The sequence below is a fragment of the Colossoma macropomum genome, unplaced genomic scaffold (genome assembly GCF_904425465.1).
Source record: "Colossoma macropomum unplaced genomic scaffold, Colossoma_macropomum, whole genome shotgun sequence".
In the NCBI taxonomy this organism is placed as follows: domain Eukaryota; kingdom Metazoa; phylum Chordata; class Actinopteri; order Characiformes; family Serrasalmidae; genus Colossoma; species Colossoma macropomum.
In genome coordinates, this window is record NW_023495267.1 from 2,412,017 (window position 1) to 2,434,150 (window position 22,134).

General features: G+C 39.7%; 1 protein-coding gene across 1 annotated transcript; it reads left to right on the top strand.

The window, feature by feature from the left end:
* Positions 1-1,085: 1,085 nt before the first annotated feature.
* Positions 1,086-20,838, top strand: st8sia2 (ST8 alpha-N-acetyl-neuraminide alpha-2,8-sialyltransferase 2). The gene is made up of 6 exons (XM_036561772.1): positions 1,086-1,633; positions 7,095-7,148; positions 7,529-7,675; positions 8,639-8,896; positions 12,950-13,243; positions 20,307-20,838. Exons 1-6 carry the CDS (start codon positions 1,536-1,538, stop codon positions 20,590-20,592), a joined length of 1,137 nt encoding a protein of 378 aa, XP_036417665.1. The 5' UTR covers positions 1,086-1,535; the 3' UTR covers positions 20,593-20,838.
* The last annotated feature ends 1,296 nt before the right edge of the window (positions 20,839-22,134 follow it).

A 22,134-nucleotide genomic window follows, 5' to 3' on the forward strand; every position in this document is an offset into this window, starting at 1 on the left:
GACTGTGCCCTCTAAAAAGAAAATCTGTAATATAGGCAAGCTGCTGCACTCCCTGCTTGTCAAGTTCGCAAATCAACAGCTGAAGTGCTGATGCAATGCTAGAATGATGAAGGAATGCAATAAATAAACTTCTTTCTTTTCTCAGCAGCAGTGACTTGTCATCTCTACAGAACAGTCGAGCTGGATCCATATCACCGTGTTGTGGTGTAGACATTTCTTTGCCACTTCTGTGAAAAACTCAGTATCACCCACCAGCAAATGGTGGGTCAGTTCAAATTGTATGTTTATGTCTGCAAATCTTTGCAATATACAGTGGTGATTTAACAGACTGTGAAGGAAGCTGTTCTCAGTTATTAAGTGCACAAAGCTTCCTGGAATTGTGGCAGCCCAGGGATCTCAACTTATCAGGACATGTATTTAGAAATGCAAAATGATTCACCATAAACCTGGAATGTCTGGTGAACAGTGTGTGATTTATGTGTTTATTTAAATGCTTAATCGTTTGTCTGAAAGAATGGAGGCAGACATGAACTGAGAAATGAGTGGAGAACCCTAGAATCATATTCAAACAAAATTCAGAGCCGTTTCTAAACGTGTCCCCTAAGTGACATCGTACTATATATATAACCTATATGTGACCCTGGTAAAGGTATAGTTACTTTAATATTAACTAAAGTATTAGTAAAAGTAGGCCAGCTATCAAAGAACAACCTGAGTAAAATGCATCAGGTCAAAAAAACCGGCATAAGACCTTATCACTTGTGACACTTTTGATCTAAAAAGAATGTCTGAAAAGTGAAAGAGGTGAGCAAAAGCAATTGTGAACATGTGAGGTGAAAGAGTGACATTTAAAACAGAAAGGTAGTAGGAACTAAAGGTGAACACTGAGTGGATTATTTTCCTCACGGTAAGAGTGTAAGTAGAAGTACTGTCGTTTGAAAACACTGAGCAGTACACATCCATCAAATCTGGAGTTTAATGCACCAGTAAAATATGAAGTGCCTCTGCTAGCTGGCAGGCAGCACACACACACGGAAGAGTCTGGTCAGCTGGTAGCAACAGTTGGAGAGGGTGTGTGTGTTTCTAGTTCACCCTCACGTTTCTCCGGGTCTGGAGTGCTGTGCGAGACTGCATTAGCCGTTTGCTCTTCGCTTTTGCCATCTTTCTGCTAACTTTCAGTGAAAGTGCTCCTCCTGCGAACAACCGAGAGAAACAGAGACCGCGGTCTCTGTTTGTGTGAACCAACCGCGGTTTGTGTGAACCAACAGAAGATGACAACGAAATGTGAGGTGGAAGAAGAAGCCGGAGTCGAGGTCCTGCTCTTGCTAGCCGGTGTGGACTGACTGACTGACTGACTGGCGGAGAGCAGCGAGTCGAAGCGTCGTCCGTTGGAAAGGAGCTCACGCACCTCAGAGAGAGAGAGAGAGATAGAGAGAGAGAACTGCCTGAGCCGCCCGTTGCTAAGTAGGCTAGTTCAACCGTCTTCTTCTCGGCAGCCTACCTGGAAGATCAGGTCTCCTCCTCTCGGTCCAGTCATGTCTTTTGAATGGCGAACCGTCATGTTCGGATTTGTGACCGTTCTGGCGGTGTTTCTGATTCTGGCTGATATATCTGAAGTGGAGGAGGAGATGGCGTAAGTATAGTTTGGAGTGCTCAGGACATTCAGGACAGGACTGACCTGTTTACTCTGTGTGGGTTACACGTGCGGTATTGTTAATGCTGAGCTGTTGCCAATTCAAGCCCTAAAAGCTCTACATTTTTTTGGCTTTAGTCGTTTTTATGTTGTGGTTTGAGACATGATAACCAGCCCTGCCCGTATATCAATCCTGCCTGCTCTTCTTTTTGGATAGTGTACTTATCCAGATCCATCGTCCCGCCGCACTTCAGGACAGCCGCTGCGCCAGTAAGTGGCTTCTTTGTGAGGCACAATGGCTGTTCGCTGTTCGGTTCTCTGTTCAGTTCTCCGTGGCGGTGCGGAAGCACGGAGGACCACTTAACCCAATACCGTGCCGTTCAGAATCGATTTAAAGGGAAACTCCACCAGTTTTTCAAAATTTCTGAATAATTCAGTCCTTGAGATGTAAATAGAGTTACTCACAGTGGTGAAATGGTTCATTGTAGAGACTCAGTTTTCTTTACAGTGGTGGTGATGGGAAGCAGTGGTTGCCGTGTCTACAGCACAAGTATAGCCATTTTATTTACTATCCAAAACCACCAGTGAACCTAGACGTGTCTTCTGAGTTTATATATGTAAAGTTGATGATGGTAAAATAGTGGAAAACTCTGAAAAAACCCTCAGTCCTGATTGGATTAAAATAAACGGATTCAAATACATTTAAATCCAAAACTTTATCACAAAACCATCATAAAACAATGTCTTAGACATCAGGCAGCACATTCATAACCATTTCATGCAATAACTTTTTGTGAGGGAGCTTTTAAAGGTGGACGTCTGGTTCCTATCACCACCACTGTGAACAATTCTGACTCTGCAAGTTTCTCTAGAACGGAACACCAAACCGCTCTGAATGACTTGGTTTACATTTCAAACACTTAATTATGTAGAATTTTTGGAAAAATTGGTGGAGTTCTCCTTTAAGCTTTCAGGAGTATGGCTGGATGATATGTTGTTTTTACTGGATATTGCTTTTCAGTTTTTGCGATGAGTATTATTTCCATGATCTAATTACCATAAAATAATGGGTGAGTGCAGTGTTAGTATTTTGATTTGGCTTAATTTACCTTAAATTCCACCATTTTTAAAAATTTCATTGATTATTTGAGTAATTCAGTGCTTGAGATGTAAAGAGTCTTTTAGAGTAGTTTGATGCGAAATGATTCATTGTAGAGAAACTTACAGACTCTTTAAAACTGACAGATTTCTTTACAGTGGTGTTGATAGGAATCAGAGGTCTCCATGTCTACAACACAAATACAACTGCTTTATTATTATCCAAAACAATCAGTGAACCTACATGTGTCTTCTGAGATTATATATGTAATGTTGATAATGTTAAAATAGGCATAAATCTGAAAAAAAAAAAAAAATTGCGCGGCACTATTTTTCCTTACAATGCCCTGCATGTGTCGCTCTGTCATAAATGGATTAAAATTAAATAATTAAAATACATTTTAAGCAAAAACTTTATCAAAAAATTATCACAAGACAATGTCTCAGACATCAGGCAGTGTGTTCATAACCATTCCATGTAATAACTTTTTGTGAGGGAGCTTTTAGAGTCATTAAACCTTTCAGACCTCTGGTTCCCATCACCACCACTGTGAACAACTCTGGCTGAGTGAGTTAATCTAGAACAGAGCATTTCATGTCAAACCACTTTGACTTTGTATACATCTCAACTTTTTTGAAAAATTGGTGGAGCAACTGCAGTGTATGTCATGTAACTGGACGCTTAAGATGGATGCTGTTTTGACAGGGCAGTTCAAAATGCATACATGAAATTTAAAAGCTAAATTTCCTTTCTGGAAATGCGCTGTTTGGTTTACAATACTGAGTAAGATTCCCGTTGGTGTAATTGTAAGAGAAGAAAATGGAACAAAAAGTCCAGTCGAAACAAACTGTGTCAGGTTAGTAAGACATGTTTTCATCATAGAGTAGGGGTACTCAGGAAGCATGTGTCCATGAACTTTACTGAAGGGACACTCCAGTCAAAGTGAAAAGAGTCATCACTGCTACATCTGCTGTAATCGGGCGTACTTATGTCCTGCAGCGGCATCTCAGTAGTCTCTACACTAAGATTTTCTGTTTGAACACCCCCTTTGATTATGTATTTCGAAGGTGAGAGGAACTCATGAGAACCTTTATCTACTTTGGGGTGGGCTTTAGGGGATGAGCTGCATACACAGATAGCTAGTGTTAGCGCTAGAAAGCCAAATCTTATTGCAGCCATGTAATTGTAATCGCTGTCTTTAAATCATTGTAGAGAATGGATTACTCAAATGACAGATATCATCAGATAATGGGGACAGCAAGGTAATAGCTAAAGTTAATAAGGTAGCTGGCTATCTACCTTGCCTCAATTTGGCTTCTTTTCTCTGTCTGAAAGGGTAAAAAATTGTCTCTGGCAATCATTTTGTGCTGAATAAACTGACAGTTTCAACAACCAAGGTTTGTTTTGCATTAATGCTAGCTTGGTTGTATTAGCCTATAGATTAGTGCCCGTGTGTCAAACACAAGGCCCACAGGTCAAGTCAGGCCTGTGACACAGTCGTATTCGGCCTGTGAAATTATTTTAATTTTCTATTCTTATTAGCCCGTTTCACCCTGAGATGCCCCCAGCATGCATTGCGGCATAGTGTGCATTCTGACCCCCTTCCCTCTACAACAATCTATGGGCCAGCAGTTACACAAAAAGAAAAGAAGCCTGGTGTCTAGTTCAAGCAAATAGGCAGTTTTAAAAAGAACTACCTAAAACATCCATCCATCCATCCATCATCTAAACTGCTTATCCTTCTGGGTCGCGGTGGGGTGCTGGAGCCTATCCCAGCTGTCATTTGGCGGAAGGCAGGATACACCCTGGACAGGTCGCCAGTCCATCGCAGGGCTACCTAAAACAATTTATTTTTATTTAGAATTATTGTTGGATGAGTATTAAATGCCTATTTTGCTTTAGCAGTTTTGGCATATTTCGAATAAACAATGGCCCGTTTGAGTCATGGCAAAATCTTAGGTAAAAATGACATAAAAACACAGATGGCCCACAGATTTGCTGAGATTTTTTTAATATGGTTAAGTTTGACACCCCTGGATTAGTGGCTATGGTAGTAGTTAGGATTGGTTGACACCACTGAGATTCCCACTGTTTAATGAAATAAGGAAAATGATGTAAAATTGTAAATTCTGTCAAATAGATGAAGCTGAACTAACGCTGCACTAATGACACAAACTTAAATATCAACCGATAACATGATATAATTGGAAAATATTGTGATACTGAATAATCAGTACCACTCTTCACTACTCAGAAATCAAAGGTTTTGGAGGATATGATTATTAAATGCTGTTGCATGAGTATTTATTAGCTAGTTAAAGTCCTCTCAAGGAAAAAATATAACTGGAAGCCTTTGTAGTCTGAGATGTCTTTTAAGGTTTTTGTAGTCATAGCATGCCTTAGCATTACACTGGAGAGTGTTGTCACTCCAAACCTGTGCTATCGTGGCTGAGATTTCAATGAGCTCCCACTCCCAGCACTGGATGATACTGTATACTCACCTGAAGTGTTTGTGGTTTCACACCACTGTGAAGCAAATAGTATTTTTTACTTTGCCCAGGAGGGATACAGGTTCTGATGTCTTTCCTCTGGCTGCTGCTGTCATTTTACTGTACTTAAGGAGGAACCCAGCTTTTGACCAGTTTTTTTGTGGTCTAATACACCTGACCTGACTCGTCAGTTGATTATTACACTCTTCACACTGGACTGCAGATGAACACCAGGTGCTTGGCATGGCACCCCATCTCCAATATATCCTACTTCAGCACCAGAGCAACCTTAAAGAAGTCTAAGAACTCACTGAGCTCACCATGTTTAACTAATTTGACCAAATGTGACCCTCAATGGACAGATTTCACCTCACTGACATGGCAACACATTTGAAAACAGATATGACATGATACTGTGATTTTCTCTAAATTCTACTTCCAAGCAAACATTATCGGAGCAACCATTCCTATATGCTTTGCTTCTTTCACTCTAAGAACTAATCCTTGGCATCATCCAGTGCACGCGCTCAACCCCAGGGCTCTTCGACAAATGCCAGACGCTTTGTGGTTTTGTTCCACTCTCAAGTGTGTCCTGCTTGCTCTCCAGTGCCCATTCATGTCAACTCAGAAGACTGTGGTGGGCGGTTTGAGAGAAACTAGAGGATTACTGTTGATTTGTTACTGAGAGCAAGAGCGTGAAGATGGGGTGGGGGAGAAAAGAAAAGAAAGAAAGCAATTTGCCTTTCCCCGGCCGTGAGCGAGATCCACAGCCGAAATCCGTCAGCTTAGACAAATAGAATCTTTGCAGGCTTGGAGCATACAGTGTAAGCGCTTGAGCTGAGATACTGCTTAGTATTTAGGGGAAAATAACTGCGAAATCGAGCAGCTTTTGACATCATTCTTGCTTTGGATTTGAATGGTGCTGTATAAACATTTTACATACCATCACGATTTTGGAAAAAGCTTATACTGTCTGAAGAGTGTTATGCTTGAATTCACTTACTTGTGTGGGATTACATGGCATAGTTTCTTCTCTATAACATGCCTAAGTGTCTAACTCACATGGGGGACTCATCCTTAGCTTTGTTTGCCAGAGCTGTAAAGCCCACATTTCCTAATTTGGATCTTCACGCCCTATGTGCTAGGTGTTAGACAGATTAGATGGCATTTCTGATCTTCTCTGCCGAGTTATTTATTGGCTTCTGATGCTGATTTGTCTTTCAAAATGAGGTACTGTGTCTAGGGTTAATAGAAGAGCAGTAGAAAATTGTGAAGTTATTAAAAATCAAATCAACTTTTATTCACAGAATTTCAGAGGTGTTCAAGATGTTTAGACTTTGAAGCTTGTTCTCAAGTCAGTGAGAGTGACAAGTGTTGCAATCAAGGTGCTGATGTGATGATAGTCACACGGTTCTGATTGTGAAAATGGCACTGTTTTATCAAGTAGGGATGGCAGTTTTTTAGAAATTCTGTCTGTTCATTATAATTTGTAGTGAAATAAAAATAGCCTTTTCTTTCTGACACAAAACAACTTTCAGCACAGCCGTTACATAAAAATTATTTCCATCCATTCATGTGCTTAAACACTAGAGTAATAAACGCATGATTCGCAATACCGAATTAAGGTCCCAAATTAATGTGTTTATTCACATTAATGTCTATCCTGCTTCTTGCTCAAGTCTGCCTCAGAGAAAATAAAACTGAAGTACAAGCGTTCTCAGTCTAGAGGAATAATAATTTGTTCTTTACTCAGCAAGGTCATTAGAGCTGCCTGACCTACATGTACAAACTGTTAATTCAGTGTGCTGTTTTATGTTATGCAAATTTGTAACAAGTTTATTGAATAATAACTGTTCTGCTTTCTTCTCAGCAGCACTTGGGGCTCTCAGAAGTTTCACTTGTACGGCATTCTAACTGGTTCAAACAGGTTTGTAAATTAGCTGGTTCAGTGGTCATACTGGTCTCGGTTTAGTTCAAATATTAGCTGACTTCCAGAGATGGATGCAAGAAAAGCATTCAATGGCATGTTTACCCAAACCAATACTCAAGGCCCAAACATCTGTACATTTTCTGGAAATCTCACTTATCTTTATTAGTCCATATTGAAAAGTAGTGAAAACTATGGGGTTCAGACAATATTATAGGCATAGTGCAATTTATTCATGGTGGTAGAATATATTTTAGCTTTTATTTGAACTCTTTAAGAAGTCAGATGAAAGACATCTAGATTCTATGTCACATCACAGTACCAAAGGCACTGGTGCACCTGTATGAATTCCTTTCTCTAATCTTCTGCTCAATATTTAGGGAGACAAGGTTAAAGGCTATTCCCTCTCCTATAGCCGGCTCCAAGGAAGACTCTGTCTCTCCATCACCTTCTTTTTCAAAGAACAAATTTAGCAGTTCCTCTACATCAGAATGGATGTTCAACAGGACTCTGTCCAGCATCATCAGGTAGACAATGTACTGGAATTTAATCTATCTAGTGACCAACACATTTAAATATTTACAGTGCAGTAATTTATTTACAGTAATTTATAATTTATAATGTACAGCACTATGCAAAAGTCAAAGACCAGCCTTTGTTTGTATAATTTAGAGTCAACACGACTTCAGTTATTCATTTTTCAGCAGAAAAGTTTCCCAAACCAGAATTCAAAAATTTATCAAAAACTATAGAGAAATGGACTCCTAACAAAGTGCAAAACCTAGCAGACCACCAAAACTGTTACCATGAGATGAACAGCACTTAAAGCTTTCATCTTTGAGAGAGAGGAAAAAAAAAACAACCTCCACTCGTACTTCAGATCTGGAAAAAAAAATCAATTTTTATTTCACATCTTTCCACTTTGAGAAGACAACTCAGAGCTTCGGGTCTCAAGGACTGTGTATCTGTAAAGAAGCTGCTACTGAGAAAAGCAAATAAAACAAAGAAGCTGCTGGTGTTTTCTGAACAATGGACTGGTCCCCCAGAGCCCAGACCTCAACATCACTGAATGCGTTTGGAATTAAATCCTCTTGAGAGGGAGAGCTTGCAACCAACTTCTAAGACTGAGCTTTGGAGGTGTTATCTCTGCAGATTTCTTTGAAAACTGAAAACTTTCTTTGAAAAACTGAAAGGATGCTGAAAAGAATGGAAGCTGTAATAATGTCAAAGGACTTCTGTGTAATTATTAAATATATTTTCTACTTTATTTCCTGGCACTGGACAATGAATACCTTGTACTTGATGACTATTTTTGACTGGAAATTAAATGAAGAATGGTCTCTGACTTCTTCACTTTACTGTACATGCATGACTAAATGTTAAACTTTCAAAGGTGATAAAGTATTATCTGTTTGCCTTAAAGGTGTTCTGTTTGTGTTTATGTCCTTGTGTATCATTCACCAAATGAAGCTTTATGATTTTTTCATCAGGAGGAATGTTTTAAGGTTCTTGGATGCTGAGAGAGACATCTCTATCCTGAAAAGCACCTTCAAGCCTGGAGATGTCATCCATTACATTTTTGACCGTCAGAGCACCACAAACATCTCAGAGAACCTGTACCGCCTTCTACCCACAGCATCCCCCATGAAAAACCAGCACTACGAACAGTGTGCAATTGTAGGGAATTCTGGGATACTGCTGAACAGCAGCTGCGGAGCAGAGATTGACTCTTATGACTTTGTGATCAGGTAAGACACCCTGTTCTAAAGGGTTCCTTATTCTCTGTCATACAGCTTGTCTCATTTGGAGTAGTATTGTGGTAAAGGACAAACCAAGAACCAAGAAAGTAAAATGTCTTTGAAAACTAGTGGGAATCAATTAGCACAATTCTTCTGTGCCAGCTGCTTCCCACTAGATATCAATTATTCATAGTGATGTTTTGGGTTTTTAACTAAGATTTTAAAAAGCTTGAGTTTTACATTAAGACATCCCTTCTCACTCACGCTAATATCTGACTAGCTCTTTAGAGCTTTTGTCAGAACTGAAGAACCTTCTTGTGCTCCTCACAGTTTTTGAAATGGCTGTTATTACCATTACTCTTGCTGACTTGTTACTCTCTCTGATGAATTGCTGGCTTTCAGAGCTGAGCTGCAATACAGCAATTAGGTACCTGCTGAGCAAATCTGACATTTTGAAAAGCCTCGGCTGTCCTCCAGAAATTTTAATGAGACACTTCTCGTTTTCCTCCAGCTTTCTGAAAGCAACTTAAGCTTTATTTGCTTAGACAGTTCTATGCGCTGCTTGAATGTACCCTCTCGCTCTGCCTGTGCAAGTCTTGTTTACTGCAGTTTTCTGTGTGTAATACTTACTCGGATTTGTTTCTCATACCACTCATGCTAGACTAAAGTGATTTGCAAAAGAGGGAGAATGTGTGTTCAAACTGCTCTTGGAGCGTGTCTTGGTGAATTTCATACAGTGAGGGGAAACAAGTATTCAAACACTTTTATTTTTGTTATTTAATATGCTTCCAGTGCATATATCCACTTCAAATTAAAACACGATGTCTTGAATTTCTACTAAAATATGAACAAAAAATATATACTTACAGCATATTAATGATGTGTTTTAGAGAAAATGTATTCAGATACCACAAATTAACAGCATTAGTACTTTGTTGCAAAGCTGGCAATTAAAGCTTCTAGCCGTCTATGGTACAAAGTATTCAGCTTTTTGTGTCATTGTGGTTGAATTTTGGCCCTTTCTTCTTCACAAACTGGCTTCAGTTCCCCAAGGTTAAGAGGGTCCCTCTGACTCACAGTTTCAAAATCCTCCATAAATGTTCAGCAGGATTCAAGCCAGGAGATTGGATAGGCCAGGGGTGATGGAGATCTTCCACCCTGGAGAGCTCCACCACACACCTGGCTATAATATTCAGAAGCTCCTGAAGGTCTTCATTACCTGGATCAGGTGTGTTAGATTAGTGTTGGAGTTAAACTCTGCAGGGTTACTAGATCTCCAGGACCAGGACTGGGCACCCCTGGCCTAGGCCATGCACACAGATTTGGCCGTGTTTGGGGTTGTTGTCTTGTTGAAATGCCCATCTTGTTGCGTGAAATCCCAACTATTGGCAGCATCTTTTACAATAACACCAGGTGCACTTTTTCACTTGAACTTTTTTTGCTGTAGCATGTCTATCTTTCCATTTCTAAACATATCTTTGTTTCTGCTTTTTTTACTTTTTTGTTAATAGTTGTAAGTACAAAGTCATAAGACACTATGTGTGTAAATGTGTGAAGTGGACATAAGCACTGGAAGTATATTAAATAATATTGTGTATGCTAGGTTAGATACAGTGAGGAGAAACAACTGTCTAACCTGGCGTACACAGTGCCCTGCGGGGCCTCCCAGACTGCAGTGATGGGAAGGATTAGTCAAACCCTGTTGAACCCTCTCTCCCATGTAACATGATGCCCGACTCCTGTTGTTATTACCGGGGCTTTCGTGGAGCCTGGGCCACAGACTCCAGTGGCCCTTATGTGTGTTCGGCATGACCTCTCAGTGAGGGCAACACCTGAGTGTGTGTGATGGAGAAAGAGAGCGAATGAAACAGCTTAGCTGGAGCAGTGAGTGGGCAACTAAGAGAGCAGAAAGCGTCTCCCAGGTATTGAGGCAAGGTGATAACACCCTTCCTCCGCTCTTAGCCTCTGGTTTTAATGCCATTTCGGGGGTGCTTTGATGGTTTTGGGGCTTTCATGGTGAGATGAGTACTAAGAAGCAAACGCAGAGCATTATGTGAGTGGATTTCTTGATCTTCTACCTGTAAGATGGGGCAAACGAGTGTATCTTCTGAAGCACTGCTCAAAGTTCGCAGGTTATTTCATCAGGCTTATGTCATTAATATTAAATAGCCCCTGCTATGGTTCACTTGCAATTAGCAACATTAAACGCCTGAAAGCATAACTGTAAAGCAGTCTGTTGCTATTTTATATTCAAATATTTTAATGTATGCAGTGAATATATACAGTTTTAACTGTATATGTTAACACAGTTGTCACAAGTTGTACAGCCTGAAGACATTTATCACTAATCTAATATAATATTAATTAATTAATTAATGATCATAATAATTAGACAATCCACATAGCACCGTAAAGTGGTGCTCAACAATTAGCCTATGTGTACGTGGGCATTTTGGTGCCTGCAACATATGCTCATCATGCCTACAGACACTGGTTAAAAATGAATTTATTCATGTGGTACCATGTCCCTTGAGATTTTATCTTAGCTAGAAAACCATGGCTGAATTAGTCAGTTATAGGAGCCTTAAACAATAGTTTATAGGGCTAACATACACATAAAAAATTACACATACTAAACTTTTTTAATAGTAAACACTAAAACGTGTTTATCCCCACTGTATCAGAAAGACATGTAATTTTGAACACTCCTACAGTTTTACACTGTCTCAAACTCAGCCCTCTCATTTATTCGTCATGAACAGAAAATGTAATTATCTAGGAAAAACTGTTCTCTGCCTAGCTAGCTCAGTCTTGTAATTTTAAAGGAACTGCATTAGCCGACCAATGAATCTTGTAAAACCAGTGTTGCTTGAATATATAATGCTGGTTATCTCACCATCATTAGCAGATAAATATACCTTTCCAGCTAGCTGACCACTAGGTCAGTGATCACAAGCCCTTCCCCTGGAGATCTACTTTTCTGCAGAGAGATCTTCATTCGCATGAAGCCCCATTTTCTAAAAGAATCAATTTACCTCAGTTGTTTTGGTAGCCTTAAAGGAAAAGTGACTTAAAACTACTAAAAAATAAAAACAGTAATTCCTCCTTAACATACTTTTTATTAGCCTTTTCTGTATCAATGGCACTATCATGTAAATTTGGACAGCATGACATTTTGTTGTGTACTTAACAATTGGGGTGTAACAATGCACTGTGATATCACAACACAGAAATGTGACAATGTGTATCATTGGTTTGACTATGTATCATTGCACTATGTAATATTTTTTTTTGTTAAAGAAGTGGCATTACTGATTCAGGTGGAAAAAACACACAAATACAGTGTCAGTACACTGCTGTGAATCACCCTGAAATAGTCATTTAAAAGTCAGAGGTATTGGGTTGGATTTCCCAGGAGTTTTTCAGACCACATCATACGTCACACACAGGTCCAGCTCAATGCAACATCAAGATTATACTGAACATATGATAATAGTAGATAATTCACTTACATCCTCAGACGACACATCATTCACCAAAGCCCAGTCCTACAAAATATTCCACTGCATGTTGAGTGCAATTCCACATTTCACCTGAGAGGTCTCCAAATCCCCAAAACTTACGTAGTGTAGCTTTAATTTTGGCATTGAATGCAGTTGCATTGTTAGAACAGCAAAGTTCGCTAACAGCCAAAACCAATCAACAGCCCTCAGCAGCATGTTCATTAGTAAGATGTGCATCAACTTGGAAACAATCATAATTTTTCTTCATTGATATTTGGTTCAAAATGTCATTACAAGATCATGAACCTAGTCAGGAGCTAAATGTATCATTACACTGCTACTTAATATGGTGTGGCAGTTGCATAAGTACAGTGTGATTGCTGCTCCTGACAATAAAAAGAACAGCCACATCACACCCCATTAATGATAAAAAGCCATTATGCAGTCCACTGTTCCAAAGTTATAACAAAAAGTTTGACTGAGTGCACGTAGGCTACTGTGAGTTGTGTTTTCGTGCATCTGTGTTTATCATGGAATGTGTGTGCTTTATGCATTTTAGGTGTAACCTGGCCCCTGTGGAGGAGTATGCAGAGGACGTAGGCCTTCGCACCAACTTGGTGACCATGAACCCATCAGTGGTACAGCGTGCCTTCCAGGACCTGAATAGTGAGGAGTGGAGGCAGCGTTTCGTGCAGCGGCTGCAGGCTCTCAGCGGCAGCGTACTCTGGATCCCTGCCTTCATGGCTAAAGGCGGAGAGGAGAGAGTAGAGTGGGCCGTCCGCCTCATCCTCTCACACACAGTCAATGTGCACACTGCCTTCCCTTCCCTGCGACTTCTCCATGCTGTTAGAGGGTATGCTTGTGTGTGTGTGTGTGTGTGTGTGTGTGTGTGTGTGTGTGTGTGTGTGTGGGTGTGAGAGAGATTTCGTGCTCACCTGTGTACCTAGAGGGGCATGCACTCAGCAGCTTGATCAGAGCTCTGGCTATTTTTACCTCTGGCTTTAACGCCACTAACACCTTGAATAGGATATGGGGATGTACTTAGCACCGAGTGGAAGGTAGCTCCACATGCAAAGCAAGCAGAAGTAGCCATCAGGGTTACTAAAGTTTCTTAATTGTCATTTGTTTATATATTTATTATTTTTTTCCCAGTATTTTAAGCTTAGAAAATAAGTAGAAATTGTACATAAGGATTTGCAGAAATATTAAGATATTTATTAGATATTTAAGTTTGTTCATAGGTAAACTTTAACTTTTATAAAATCAGCATTGAAAAAGTACATGTTTTTCAGTCCTAGTACTTGTTTTGGTAACAACAGTTTTCATTGGTAACAGTTCTCATTTCATTGGTAACAATTAGTGATGCACAAATGGAATCTGACAAAATTAGAATGGACTTTGGCTCCAAACACGCACTCAGCCAATTGATTATTTTGATTTTGGCCGATCTGTGTTACAGTATTATGATGGTAATAATGTGAGGCAGGTAAGCGCACTTGATAAGCAGTATTTAAATGTTGTTGCTACACCTGTGCCAAAATGTCAAAGCGTATAGTAAAGTTAGTTCCCAGTAGCCTCTTACTTTAAATGTAGCTATTTATATAATTCATGTTATTTAAGTCAGCAGCTAATTTTCCATTTAATAATTTAAAATGCCAGCATCATCGATGATTGACAAGTAACCTGTTGGAGATGTGTGAAAGGTGATAATCGCTGTTTTAGGAAAAGTATTTTAGTGTTAAACAGCTTGTAAATATGTCAAGACAAGTTAAAGTTTATTTATATAGTGCTTTTTACAACCGGTGTTGTCAAGCAGCTTTACAGAAAAAAAAAATCCAGGTCCGAGTCCCCATGAGCAAGCCAAAGGCGACAGAGGCAAGGAAAAACTCCCTAAGAGGAAGAAAGCTGTTATGTATAATATGTTGGGAAATTGGGAAATTGTGGAATACTTGGGTAATATACATGTACCAATAGTCTGTTTTTTCTGTTTGAGAGAGAGAGAGAGAGAGAGAGAGAGAGAGAGAGAGGTTTGTTAAGAAGCTGCCCATTAGTTCTCTCTGTTTTGCATGCACTGTAATTCTAGCTTTACCGCATGCCTTCCATTCTACTTTCCTTACTTTCTTGAACACTTTACAAACAAGTTTTGTTTGAGTGAGGGTAACCAAGCCAATTGTTTTATTTACTTCTTCTGTGAAAACATTAAGTTAAAATGGAGCCTTAAAAAAAGGCTATAGTAGAGTAAATTCCCCACTGTCTCTGCTCTTTGTGATTTGAGGAGTATAATTTGCAGTCTTTTCTGTACAGCTTAATTGTGCCGGTGGTTAGTTGAATTATGAAAACTCTGCTGTAACAACAGACAATGCCTGTTGCATGTGGGCATGGTTTTGAAAAGCGGCTGCAGTCTAAAGTTTCTCCAGCAGGGAGCGCTATTAGCATGCATGTCACAACAAACCTGCACCAGAAGAAGCTCATGAATGCACATTTCCTGTAATGTTTGTTGTAATGACAGATGAAGAAGTTTTCAAAAGACGTTGAATTAATATTATATTATTTAATATGTGGTTTTACTAAAGACCCTTTCCACGCATTGATGAAACCCCTAAAAACTATTAATCAAAATTACATATTTTGAAGTTATTTCCAAGACAGTGCCTTCAAAGTTGCTTAGATTTAACTGTACACCTTTGCCTTCATTCAGTATGCACAGATCTATGAATATGCAAAGGCTACAAATATGCAGGGCTTTCTGCCAGAAAGCAGCTTTCTCCATGTTCCATATGTACTTCAGTTAGCTAACCTTACCTTGCTAACGTTATACTAGTAGCTTATGAGGACAACCTTTACTGTGACACACTTTATCCATGAACAAGCTCAAAGTCATGATCTGTTTGTCAGAATTATCATAATGAATTTAGCCATCATTTGATTCAGCTTAGCTAGCTGGCAAACTTACTGAGTAATGTTTGCCCTAACTTTGTTTGTCAGCATCCCAAAGTCGTATAAATTGTCCTGTCAGTATTTGGCATGAATCATAATGGACCTTGTAAGGCTAATGGTGTCCAACATTATCTAGCACATTGCAGATTTGTTACGTGGCTGAGGTCAGTTTCTTATTCGTCAGCTTCTTGTTTGAATTTTCCTGTTCCACCATAAATGGTGCAGCAGTTACATTCTGGCACCTCAGGCCTTCTTGTTTGAATTTTACTGTAACTGCTGCACCTTTTAAGGTGGAACAGGAAATTTGAACAAGAAGCTTGTGAATAAGAAGCCGACTTCAGCTTCATAGATTTGTTGTACACAGTCAACTGTTAAACACAAGAAAAAATAAACTTACCGGTTGACTCGTACTCGCTGGGTCCTCAGGATGAATGGATGGAACAGCGACTAGCTTCAACATAAGTTTAGTGGCAAACCCCATCTGTTTCTGAGTAAAATATACAAAATAGTCATCTGGAAAATGATACTGCAAACCTCAGTTTTCTCTGCAAGTTTGGCTGAACAGTTCGATGTTTCCAAATAAACTGCACCCATTTCACTCTGATTTTCAGATCCTTTGGTAACATATGATGGCTCACATTTTCTCCATTAACTTTTTATCCTAAAACAGAACATGTCTCTGCCATCATTTTGAAAAAAAAGTGAAACTTAGCTTGTAAAATAGCTACACCTGACTCTTACGCGTTTCCGTTCACCTTATTATTATGCTAATGAAATGGGAAGCCCCACCCTGCCAGTGGACAGGATTGGTTCCTTAGGTCTGTGATGTATGAAAGCCTGGCTGTCTGAATCTGCCTTTCCGAGACTGTCACTGATGCACTGCAGTTTCAAAGCAGAAATACTCAGCCATGGCGTTGACTGCTTTTTTCACTCATGATGTCTTTAATCATTTAAAAGACACCACTTGGACATGCTGACAAGTTTAAAATCTTGAGGGGATCTTTAAAGATTTCCATTAAAACAGTTCATGTTAAAAAGTTGGTCAAAGCCGCAGCAGACCGTGTGACAAGAATATTATTATAATAATTCTTTTTAGATGTCGCCAAGGCCTTTCATGTGCTCATTTAGTTCACACAGTGTGAGCTTCAGGTAATGAAAATCTGCAAATTTGGATGTAAAGAAATTAGAATTGCCGTAAAAATTCATGATTGGTTCATCCCTAGTAATAACCCTGGTAGCAATGCATCTTTTCAGTTTTCCATTTTTATTGTGAACATGTTTAAGTAGTTTTCTCTGTTATGTTTTCCTAATATTTACATAGTTTCAGTTGCCAGTGACAAAGGGAGTGAGCACTGTATGTGCACAGTAGCTCCTGTTATCAGCTCCTCTATAAAAGGTCTTTGTCAGTGTGGTCAAGCAGATTCCCTCCCTCTGGGCTCGCACATCTCCGCTTCTTCCCCAGTGCCTTTTAAATAGCATGACCTTCGCCTCCTCCACTGACCTCTGCATAAATGGCTTCTATCAAGATCTAATTCCAAGCTATGTGTGTTGGACTGGCATTGCATTTGTTCTCCACACTACGTACAAAGCAGAGGAGGCCCCCTCTCCCACATCTTTCCTGATGGTGTTGAGAGCCTGATTTGGTTTGTGTTTCTTTGAGATCCGTTTTAATGCTCCATTCTACAGATTCCATTAAAACGTGCTGCATCAATATGTTGTATTATCAGTTAAGCAGTTAGGGTAATTCATTAGTTCATTTCTTTGGCTAATTATCACGCTGCACTTAACACACGATCATTTTCATTTAAAATGTGCTGCTGGCACTCTTTAGATCTGCGACGAGGTCACAGCTGGAAGCACACGCATTTAGATCTTCAGATTTATCTATGGACAGCCAAATGATAATGATCCTAGTGGTAACCCACATTACTTAAACAACAGGACCCAGCAGGAAATGAAACAAATGCAATTAAAATGGCGGGGAATAGCCCTTAATAGCATAGTCTGACTTAAGGCAACCGTTGTGCAAGGCAGTTTATGAGCTGCAAGTAAATGAAGGAACCAGATGGAGGGTCATAATGTGGGACCCCAGACACACACACACACACACACACACACGTTTAAACCCTGAGTGAATGGCACCACATGTAGACAGTGAGCGCCTCATTGTGGAATTTACTCAGGGATGAATGAATGTTTAAGACTAGAGATGGGTCAGTGCTTCTTAAAAGATGGTCAGCGCTCAGTCCCATTCCTTTACTCAGAACACTGCTGCCATCAACTCAGCCCTCTTTGCATACATCCCCACCCTTGTTTCCTTAGCTCCCTTTGTGTAGGTGGAATGTAGTTGTCCACATTCTGAAAGCACTCAAACATGTGGTTCCCAACCCTAATAAAACAAACCTGCGGCTGATGTTCAGATGCCCCTAAAGACCTTAATTAGCTGGATCGAGTGTGTGAGGGATTAGAATAGAACTCTGAGACTCCAGATGCAGTGGTGGGCAACCATACGTAACAAATATGATTCATTTTATACTGTGTTATTCTTGGGTGTTCAGAAGATATTCCAAAGCTGGATCATGCTTTGTATCCATCACTATGGATGCTGAATTATACAGCGCTTTCTACTGTCATTTTAACTAATCCAAAGTCCTGCCAAAACAAAGACAGCTTTCTCCGTCACTTAATATCACAAACAAACTCTAGATCAAAGTCAGTCTATTGTTTATCAAAGGCCTTGCCATGCCCAGCACGCTGAGAAAATCCAATCTTGTTGTGATGCTGTTGTTTAAAGGGGAAGGAAAAAACAACAGAAATACATGTTTTTTTGAAAGGAAGGTGTATCAGTCCTTGTACCTATAAATGTAGTATTTTGTTGCACACGTTGCTGAGATAATAGTACGAGGCATAGCACATTTAATTGGGTAAGATTACATTAACTTAAATATGCTTTCTCTGTATTTTTCCACTCTAGTATACCACTGAGTCTTCTCCTATTGTGTTTGATGACTTTACCGGTTATCAGTGGGGTTTCGATCAGGAGGCTAGTATAGCTGTTACAAACGTTTGTTTCTGTGGTCAGTGAGCTGTTTTTTTCTGTGGATCTTGAGGAATGCTTTGGATCACTGACCTGCTTAAACCCTGTTTTAGACTCCTGGCAATGGCAGCCAGATTTTGCTTTAGAATGGAATTCAGTCCATGATGCCTAGTGCTCTAACAAGGTTCCCAGGGACTTTGGAAACAAACCAGCCCACTACATAACATGTGAATAAGCAAGCTTGACATGTGCGTCACTTCATATTTATATCTCTGAGAAACACGAAGTCATAGATGGTCACTTGAGAGTCTATAAAAACCCAGATGGACTTTGCAAAATGAAAAGAAAAATGGAGTAATATAAATAGGGAAATATTTGATTTTGTTTATATAAAAAATCCAAGGGTGCTATTAATTGCCTTCATTAATTTCCCTTTACCATTTTGTGAGTGTAAGATCTAGCTGGTAAAAACCTAGGACATTTTGAGGGATCAGTAAATATTGAGTCTATTGTAAAAACTTATAAAGCTTATAAAAGGAAGGACTTTTACTGTGCAGTGTGTCAACTGGTGATAAATAGGGTTTCTCCTGAATATGTTGTGTATGTAGGTGTAAACTGAAGTATGCATATGTATGCAAATGTTTAAAAATACTGCCTATGTAAAAAGCTAAACCATAACAGTGTTACATAAGAAGAGCAGTTACCTTACCATTAGGCAATTAAAATGTAACCTGTGGTCTCCCCTTGTGTTGCCCACAGGCACAAACCTACTCCCTCAGAAGGCTGTATGTTTTTTAGCAGTGGGATGTCTTGCATTAAGAGTGTGTATTAATGCATGAATATGAAAAACATCCCTCTAACATCTGCTTTGAAGTCAGAATCCAGTCAGTGATGGAAGAATCCGGTCAGTGATCTACAACCTGCATAAAACATAAGACTATGTAAACTGTATGCTGAGACTACATTAAGTGCTGTCAGTCATTTGAGTTTTATGTAGAAAAGTTTCACTGCTCACTGGGGCCTCTAACGAAGCAGGATTTCTTGCTTAGCCAGTGAACTTTAAGCTTAGTTTGTTCTAACCCTGGATTTTCTGTCTCATAACAGTGAATCACTTTTTACGAGGCTACATCACCATGTCAGCTTCCACTCAAAAGAATTAATCCACAAGATTGTTTGACTTACAAACTGAAAGTGTGTACGCATTAAATAACTGAATTGTGTTCTCTTTAAATTACTGGTTTACATATAATGGATAAAAAGGAAGGTACATTTCAGTGATAAACTGTTTATGTTGATCCAGAGAAAATTCCATTTCAGTTCAACTCAAATAAATTGCACTGAAATGTTTGTGTGTTTTAATGATATGCTGCAAGCCTGACCTGCTCTGAGACAGGCTAAGTTTGGGATTTGTGAAAGTGGACCCATCTGGTCAATTTGTTCTTCATGATGTTTGCGTCAATTGTGAAGAATATATAAGCAAATCATGCAAAAATATAAGGAAATCATACTAGATAGATATTAAGAATATAAAGTAGTTAATAAACCAAAAGCACCCATTCGTGGTGTTGGTAGCGACATTGTTGCTTTTTTACTGTTATAAATGATTTAGTTTCTACATGTTTACGTCGGTTGAACAATTAGCCATTTCATGCGATTGGCTGTTTGTCATGAACGTTGCGATTAATCATAACTTGAGTATATGAACCTGGGTTAACAGGGAAAGTTGTTAACTGCTTTTGTAAAACGAGTTAACTACAGTTCACTACAGTATTCTCCTGAAACTTTGCTGGAACCCTGTATAATTTGAGCTTGCTTCATGAAACAGCCCACAGAGCACTAGTTATAAAGCCTGTTGGGCTCATATATGCCTAATTAACTACTGTGTGCAGTATTGTAGTCGAGTGAACACAGTGCTGAGTCTGCTTGCTCTGTCTTTCCTAAGGTACTGGCTGACCAACAACGTCCAGATCAAGCGGCCCACCACCGGCCTCCTTATGTACACCATGGCCACCCGCTTCTGTGACGAGATCCACCTCTACGGTTTCTGGCCTTTCCCTCGCGACTCCGAAGGCAAACCGGTCAAGTACCATTACTATGACACGTTGACTTACCAGTACACATCAAGCAGCAGCCCCCACACCATGCCCCTGGAGTTTAGGACCTTGAGCATGCTACACAGGAAGGGGGCCCTGCAGCTACACACAGGAACCTGCAAGCCCCCCACCTGATCATCGGAAGCTGTTGTGGACTGTGTTTGAGGTAAATAAACACTATGAATGACCATTTAAAATCACCTGGGATGTGGTTTGGAAAGAGGTGGCACTCTGGGTGTTGAAGAAAGAGCCTGTTGATAAGTTGCTCATACTGAATGTGTCAGGCTTCAGGGAAAGTGCTGCTTGGCTGTATCTGAGAATGCACAGTATGTAACATAAGGGAAATGGTTGTAAAGGTCAGCTGAACTGCTGAAAAGGTCTTTTAAAGGTCAATAGATGTTTCTTTTTCTTTCCTAAATTATCATCTTTTTCTGCATGCCTCAGTTGGATACCACTCAATAATGATTCAGTCACTTGTACATGATTACAAGCCATTTGCATCTACAAAGTGAAAATGTCATAGCTAATTTCTGTTCTTGAAAGGTTACGGCTATGTGCAATATTCAGATCACGTTTGGTTTTTTGCATTTACCTGTTAAAATGAATATGGTTGGATTACTACTCAAGGAAATGCTCAGGGTTGCATTTCTGACAAGCGTAACAGCTCACTTTACCATATAGCAATGCCTGTTCTGCTTCTAGGAAGCCTCCATATAAGGGGTTAAACGTCTCAATACATTTGACTGAACGTCTTGCCTCTGGTAAGTCTGGTAAGTCAACCAGTAGTCTGGTTGAGGCTATTCTTGGTGTTGCAGGGCATTCGTTCAGCCACAAGATGGAGGCATATTAATGAAACAAGGAACATTGAGTTGAGTGCCATCCGATTATGGCCTTTTGTTTTATTGTCTCTTTTGCTGTTAAAAAGTGCCCATTTTGTTTGATTTTGTGAGCAGCTATTTAATGCTTATGTTACTGTGTACTATGAGAATGTAAAATATTCTTTGTGTGTCCAAAACTGGCAGTTATGACTTTTATTTTGATAGTTAATGCAGTTGCATTAACAGTTACAGGCTCATTTCTATAACTTGTATATTATATGTTTAAGTATTTTCTGGACACATCCTTCGCAAGTTACATTCACTTGACATGAATTAGTAATAATACTTGAATTCAGGTTGTAGTAGAGCGACAGATGAGGTAAGAAGCTTAAACTGTGACCATGAGCAGTTGTGGTTTATAGAAGACCCTGATATGGCTACACAAACAAGACCACAGAGACTCAAAGAAAGAAGTGTTACTTAAGATACCAGTGGAATGTATGCTGAGCTGAGAGAACTAACAGAATTGTAAATCCCAGACGGTTTGGTCTGGCTTTTTTTTTCCTCCCTTTTTTCTCGTGAAGTATATGTACTGCAAGGCAGCAAACAGAGCCATTCCCTGCTGTTATGCAAACGTGAAGGAGATACCGCAGTCAAATCCAGAACACACCCAGCTGTTCACACAGACCCGTGCTTACACAAGGACGACTGACAGCAAAGAGCCCTTGGGGATTTTGACTGTGACTGTGCTTTCCATACTTGAGTGCACCAACTGCACTCAAGCTACTCTCAGCCAGTGGCACAATGTGCACTCGGAGGGTGCGAGTCCGGAGGTTGAAAAATGCCTTGAGTCCGTTTG